At 46.2% G+C, this 7,500-nt stretch overlaps 1 protein-coding gene across 1 annotated transcript in view; it reads left to right on the top strand.

Moving 5' to 3' along the window:
* LOC143289676 (GTPase-activating Rap/Ran-GAP domain-like protein 3) overlaps nucleotides 1-7,500 on the top strand; it is a 312,925-nt gene that overhangs the window by 291,922 nt on the left and 13,503 nt on the right. The window contains exon 23 of the mRNA XM_076598724.1: nucleotides 946-1,098. Coding sequence (XP_076454839.1) covers nucleotides 946-1,098 — 153 coding nt within the window. The remainder of the gene's footprint in view (nucleotides 1-945; nucleotides 1,099-7,500) is intronic.

The raw sequence follows: 7,500 nt of genomic DNA, 5'->3' as shown, positions 1-7,500 counted from the left end.
TTACGCTTTTCTGCGTTAAATCTTCTTTTTTTTCCCCCTTCTTTTTTTTCTTGTGAGTTGGTGCGTATGTATGTGTGTTTGATGTTTCTTGCAAAGCGCTTTGAGCTCCCTTTAAGAGAGGAAAACGCTCAACAAGTATTCATTGTTATCATTATTTATTTTTTCCCTGGGGGTAGGAACTTCAGTGTGGAGACATCCCCCAGCTGATCACCCTGATAGAGGGGATGAGGGGACACACATATTATCTTATGCATTGACTCTGAAGTACAAACAGGCAATGTGGGAGCGGGTTGTTGACGTGGATATATTTATTTTCTTTCCGGGGGCAGGAATTTCAGTGTGGAGACATACCCCAGTTGATCACCCTGATAGAGGGGGTGAGGAGACACACATTATTTTATGCATTGACTCTACAGTACAAACAGGCAATGTGGGAGCGGGTTGTTGACGTGGATATATTTATTTTCTTTCCGGGGGCAGGAATTTCAGTGTGGAGACATACCCCAGTTGATCACCCTGATAGAGGGGGTGAGGGGACACACATATTATCTTGTGCATTGACTCTTAAAGTACAAACAGGTAATGTGGGAGCGGGTTGTTGACGTGGATTTTTTTTTTCCCGGGGGCAGAAATTTCAGTGTGGAGACATCCCCCAGCTGATCACCCTGATAGAGGGGGTGAGGGGACACATATTATTTGATGCATTGACTCTGAAGTACAAACATGTAATGTGGGAGGGGTATGTTGAAGTGGATGTATTTATTTTTTCCCTGGGGGTAGGAACTTCAGTGTGGAGACATCCCCCAGCTGATCACCCTGATAGAGGGGGTGAGGGGACACATATTATTTGATGCATTGACTCTGAAGTACAAACATGTAATGTGGGAGGGGTATGTTGAAGTGGATGTATATGTTTTTTTTGTTGTTGTTTTTTCCGGGGGGTAGGAACTTCAGTGTGGAGACATCCCCCAGCTGATCACCCTGATAGAAGGGGTGAGGGGAGACAACCAGATCTGCGTGGGCTACAAGAACCAGTTCGACCTCATCAACGAGAAGAACGGAGACACCCTGCAACTCTACAGCGTGGAAGCTGCCAAGGTCAATAATAATAATAATGATAAGTGTGGAACAGTGAGAGGGGGGAAAAGGAGTAGAAAGGATTGTATTGTATTGTATTGTATTGCATTGTATTACTCCTTTATTGTATTGTATTACCCCTTTATCTATTGTATTTTATTACTCCTGTATTGTATTACTTCTTTATTGTATTGTATTCATTGTATTGCATTACTCCTTTATTGTATTATATTACTCCTGTATTGTATTGTATTACTCCTTTATTTATTGTATTACCCCTTTATTGTATTGTATTACCCCTTTATCTGTTGTATTGTATTACTCCTTTATTGTATTATATTACTCCTGTATTGTATTGTAATGTATTACTTCTTTATTGTATTGTATTCATTGTATTGTATTACTCCTTTATTGTATTACATTACTCCTTTATTGTATTGTATTACTCCTTTATTGTATTGTATTACCCCTTTATTGTATTGTATTGTATTACTCCTTTATTTATTGTATTGTATTACTCCTTTATTGTATTGTATTACCCCTTTATTGTATTGTATTGTATTACTCCTTTATTGTATTGTATTACCCCTTTATTGTATTGTATTACTCCTTTATTTGTTGTATTGTATTACCCCTTTATTGTATTGTATTACTCCTTTATTTGTTGTATTGTATTACCCCTTTATTGTATTGTATTACCCCTTTATTGTATTGTATTCATTGTATTGTATTGTATTACCCCTTTATTGTATTGTATTACCCCTTTATCTGTTGTATTTTATTACTCCTGTATTGTATTGTATTACTTCTTTATTGTATTGTATTGTATTACTCTTTTCGTCTGAACAAATTTCTCTGTGTGAAAATCGGGCCGCTCTTCCCAGGGAGAGCGCGTCGCTACATTGAGAGCGCCACCCTTTTTTTTTTCCTTTTTTTCTTTTTTTTTCTTTTTTTTTGTTGTATTTTTTTTACTGCCTGCATTTCTTTTTATTCCTTTTCCTATCGAAGTGGATTTTTCGACATATTTTTACCAGGGACAACCCTTGGCTACATCCACATTTCTTACCCTGCACTCCTCTGTGTCTTCAGGGTTTATATTTATTTGCTTATTTATCATCATTGTTGTCTTATTTATTTATCTATTTATTTAGTATTATTATTACTATTTTATTATTATTATTATTATTATTATTATTATTATTACTACCTTTTTATATCATAATTATTATTTATTTATTTATGTAAGCTTATCTATTATTCATTCACCTTTTTTTTTCTTTTTTCTTTTTTTTCTTTTTTTTTTCTCAAGGCCTGACTAAGCGCGTTGGGTTGCGCTGCTGGTCAGGCATCTGCTTGGCAGATGTGGTGTAGCGTATATGGATTTGTCCGAACGCAGTGACGCCTCCTTGAGCTACTGAAACTGAAACTGAAACTGAAACTCCTCTGTGTGACTGGCGGAGTGAACGTCCAGCCCTAATATTGAACACTTCTCATTCCGTCTTAATGGGGGGGGGGGGGGGGGGGCAAATGTGGATACTGCCCAACCCTTTTGTTGCCGTGGGTTCTTTTACGCGCGCTAAACGCATGCTCAATACGGGGCCTCGGTTTTTGTCGTCTCATCCGAATGACTAACGTCCAGACCACCACTCAAGGTCTAGTGGAGGGGGAGAAAATACATGGCGACTGTCTGGTGTGATTCGAACCAGTGCGCTCAGATTCTCTCGCTTCCCAGGCAGACGCGTTACCACCAGGCTGACGTTTCACTTTTGTAATGTCTACATGCGTTTGTATGGATTTGTTGCGGAAAGACATTAATCTATTAACTCTCTCCATACGAACGGCGAAAGAGACGACGTTAACAGCGTTTCACCCCAATTACCATCATCAAAATATTGCAAGCAGAAGGCTCTTATACTGAAGAAGTGAATGTTGACAAAGAATACCACAATTCTGACGACGGAAGCTAAAGGTGGTAAGGGGGCGAAATGACTTGTGGTAAGGGGACGAAATGACTTGCGGTAAGGGACGAAACGACCTGTGGTAAGGGGACGAAACGACCTGCGGTAAGGGGACGAAACGACCTGTGGAAGGGGACGAAACGACCTGTGGTAAGGGGACGAAACGACCTGCGGTAAGGGGACGAAACGACCTGTGGAAGGGGACGAAACGACCTGCGGTAAGGGGACGAAACGACCTGTGGAAGGAGACGAAACGACCTGCAGTAAGGGGACGAAACGACCTGTGGTAAGGGGACGAAACGACCTGCAGTAAGGGGACGAAACGACCTGCAGTAAGGGGACGAAACGACCTGTGGTAAGAGGACGAAACGACCTGTGGTAAGGGGACGAAACGACCTGTGGTAAGAGGACGAAACGACTTGCGGTAAGGGGACGAAACGACCTGCAGTAAGGGGACGAAACGACCTGTGGTAAGAGGACGAAACGACTTGTGGTAAGAGGACGAAACGACTTGCGGTAAGGGGGCGAACTGACAAAGGTGCGAAAATAACCGTAAACCTCGTAGGAGGAGGAGAAGAAGAAGAAGAGGAGGAGGAAGAAGAAGAAGTTGAAGGAGGAGGAAGAAGTAGAAGAGGAAGAAGAAGAAGTTGAAGGAGGAGGAAGAAGTAGAAGAGGAGGAGGAAGAAGTTGAAGGAGGAGGAAGAAAAAGACGGTGGAGGAGGAGGAGGAGAAGAAAAAGAAGGAGAAGAAGGTGGGGGAGAAGAAGAGGGGGAGGAGGAAAAAGAGGAGAAGAAGAAGAAGAAGAGAAAAAGACGAGTGGAGTTGAGGAAGCAGGTCAGAAGAGATGTCTGGAGGTAGGGGGGAGGCGGGGGGCTGAGAGGGAGGGTAGAGTGTGTGTGTGTGTGTTGGGGGGGGGGGGGGTGTTGAAAGTCGAATCGGTATATATGTGTGTACGAGCATCACAATAGCCCGTCTGACCTTTTCAACGAAACGAAAATGAAACGTTTGCGTCTGTTCGCAGTTCATTTTTGAGGTTGCTCGGTTCGCGGAAGAGAAAGAGAGAGCAGGTGGTGGGGGAGGGGGGGGGGGGGGAGGGGGGGTAGAAAGAGATGAGGAGAAGAAAAATACAGCGAAGGGGGTGGGGGGTGGGTGGGGAGAAGATGAAGACGATTGGAGAAATTCAAGGCTGTTGGCAAAGAGAGAGAGAGAGAGAGACAGAGATTCATGTCTCTATGAGGTGGAAAACGAGCGGAGAAATAGAGGGCTGTTGGCGAAGAGAGACAGATAGACAGAGAGAGAGAGAGACAGAGATTCATATCTCTGTGAGGTCTAAGACGAGTGGAGAAATTGAAGGCTGTTGGCAAAGAGAGAGAGAGACAGAGATTCATATCTCTATGAGGTCTTTGACGAGTGGAGAAATTGAAGGCTGTTGGAAGAAGAAGAAAAAGAGAGAAAGGGGGTGGAGACAGAGGGGGGGGGGGGAGAGAAAAAGACAGACAGACAGAGGGAGAGAGACAGAGGGAGAGAGAGAGAAAGACAGACAGACAGACAGAGAGAGAGGGTCATAAGAATTATTTCTGTAAGGTAAAAAAAAAAAAAAAAAAAAAATCCTGCTTGACATCAATAATCAGCGAGACAGAAAAGAACAAAAAATAGGTCAGTCGGTAATTCTACACTGCTGAAGATTTTAACGTAAAAAGAAGGGACAGAGACACCGACAGACACACAGACAGACACACCGACAGACACACCGACAGACACACAGACAGCACACAGACAGACACACAGACAGACACACCGACAGAAACCCAGACAGACACACCGACAGAAACACAGACAGCACACAGACAGAGACACCGACAGATACACCGACAGACAGGCACACAGACAGAGAGACCGACAGACACACAGACAGACACACCGACAGATACACCGACATACACACAGACAGGCACACAGACAGACACACAGACAGACACACAGACAGGCACACCGACAGAAACACAGACAGCACACAGACAGAGACACCGACAGAAACCCAGACAGACACACCGACAGGCATACAGACAGACACACCGACAGGCACACAGACACACCGACAGACATACAGACAGACACACCGACAGGCACACAGACACACCGACAGACATACAGACAGGCACACAGACAGACAGACCGACAGGCACACCACCAGACAGACAGACAGGCACACCACCAGACATACAGACAGGCACACCACCAGACAGACAGACAGGCACACCGACAGACAGACCGACAGGCACACAGACAGACACACAGACAGACACACAGACAGGCACACAGACAGACACACAGACAGGCACACAGACAGGCACACAGACAGACACACCGACAGACACACAGACAGACACACAGACAGACACACAGACAGACACACAGACAGACACACCGACAGACACACAGACAGACACACCGACAGGCACACAGACAGACACACAGACAGACACACAGACAGACACACCGACAGACACACAGACAGACACACAGACAGACACACAGACAGACACACCGACAGACACACAGACAGACACACAGACAGACACACAGACAGACAGACACACAGACAGACAGACACACCGACAGACACACAGACAGACACACTGACAGACACACAGACAGACAGACACACAGACAGACACACAGACAGACACACCGACAGACACACAGACAGGCACACCGACAGACACACAGACAGGCACACCGACAGACACACAGACAGACACACCGACAGACACACAGACACACCGACAGACACACCGACAGACACACAGACAGACACACAGACAGACACACCGACAGACACACAGACAGACACACAGACAGACAGACACACAGACAGACACACAGACAGGCACACAGACAGACACACAGACAGACACACCGACAGACACACAGACAGACACACCGACAGACACACAGACAGACAGACACACAGACAGGCACACAGACAGACACACAGACAGGCACACAGACAGACACACAGACAGACACACAGACAGACACACAGACAGACACACAGACAGACACACCGACAGACACACCGACAGACACACAGACACGCCGACAGACACACAGACACGCCGACAGACACACCGACAGACACACAGACAGACACACAGACAGACACACCGACAGACACACAGACAGACACACAGACAGACAGACACACAGACAGACACACAGACAGGCACACAGACAGACAGACACACAGACAGGCACACAGACACACCGACAGACACACAGACACGCCGACAGACACACAGACACGCCGACAGACACACCGACAGGCACACAGACAGACACACAGACAGACACACCGACAGACACACAGACAGACACACAGACAGACAGACACACAGACAGACACACAGACAGGCACACAGACAGACAGACACACAGACAGGCACACAGACAGACACACAGACAGACACACAGACAGACAGACACACAGACAGGCACACAGACAGACACACAGACAGGCACACAGACAGACACACAGACAGGCACACAGACAGACACACTGACAGGCACACAGACAGACACACTGACAGGCACACAGACAGACACACAGACAGGCACACAGACAGACACACAGACAGGCACACAGACAGACACACAGACAGGCACACAGACAGACACACAGACAGACACACAGACAGGCACACAGACAGACACACAGACAGGCACACAGACAGACACACAGACAGGCACACAGACAGACACACTGACAGGCACACAGACAGACACACCGACAGACACACACACAGACACGCACACCGACAGACACACCGACAGGCACACAGACAGACACACAGACAGACACAGTTAGACACACAGACAGACACACAGACAGGCACACAGACAGACAGGCACACAGACAGACAGACGTGATTAAAGGGAACATGATAGGCTATGGATGGAGGAAGAGTGAGAGTCAAAAGGCGACAAACTGAAAGGGGGGGGTAGATAAATTGGAATTAAATTATGAACTTTAGAAAGAAGACGTGAGAAAGAAGACACAGCTGGATAAACAGACAATAATGGATGGATTGATCGATGGGTGTGTGGGTGGGTGGATGGATGGATGGGTGGGTGGGTGGGTAGGTGGATGGATGGATGGGTGGGTGGGTGAGTGGGTGGGTGGGTGGATGGATGGATGGGTGGGTGGGTGAGTGGGTGGGTGGGTGGATGGATAAGAATTGAGAAGAAAGACACAGATGGATAAACAGACATACTGGTGGATGGATGGATGGATGAATAAGAAGTAAGTAGAAAGACACAGCTAGAAAAACAGACATGCTTGATGGATGGATGAATGAATGAATGAGAAGTGAGAAAAAAGACGCGGGTGGATAAACAGACATGCTGATGGATGGATGGATGAATGAATGAGAAGTGAGAAAAAAGACGCGGGTGGATAAACAGA

Source organism: Babylonia areolata, chromosome 14 (genome assembly GCF_041734735.1).
Source record: "Babylonia areolata isolate BAREFJ2019XMU chromosome 14, ASM4173473v1, whole genome shotgun sequence".
NCBI classification, from domain to species: Eukaryota; Metazoa; Mollusca; class Gastropoda; order Neogastropoda; family Buccinidae; genus Babylonia; species Babylonia areolata.
Note: the sequence above shows the minus strand (reverse complement) of the source record. Positions and strands in the feature narration are given on the sequence as shown.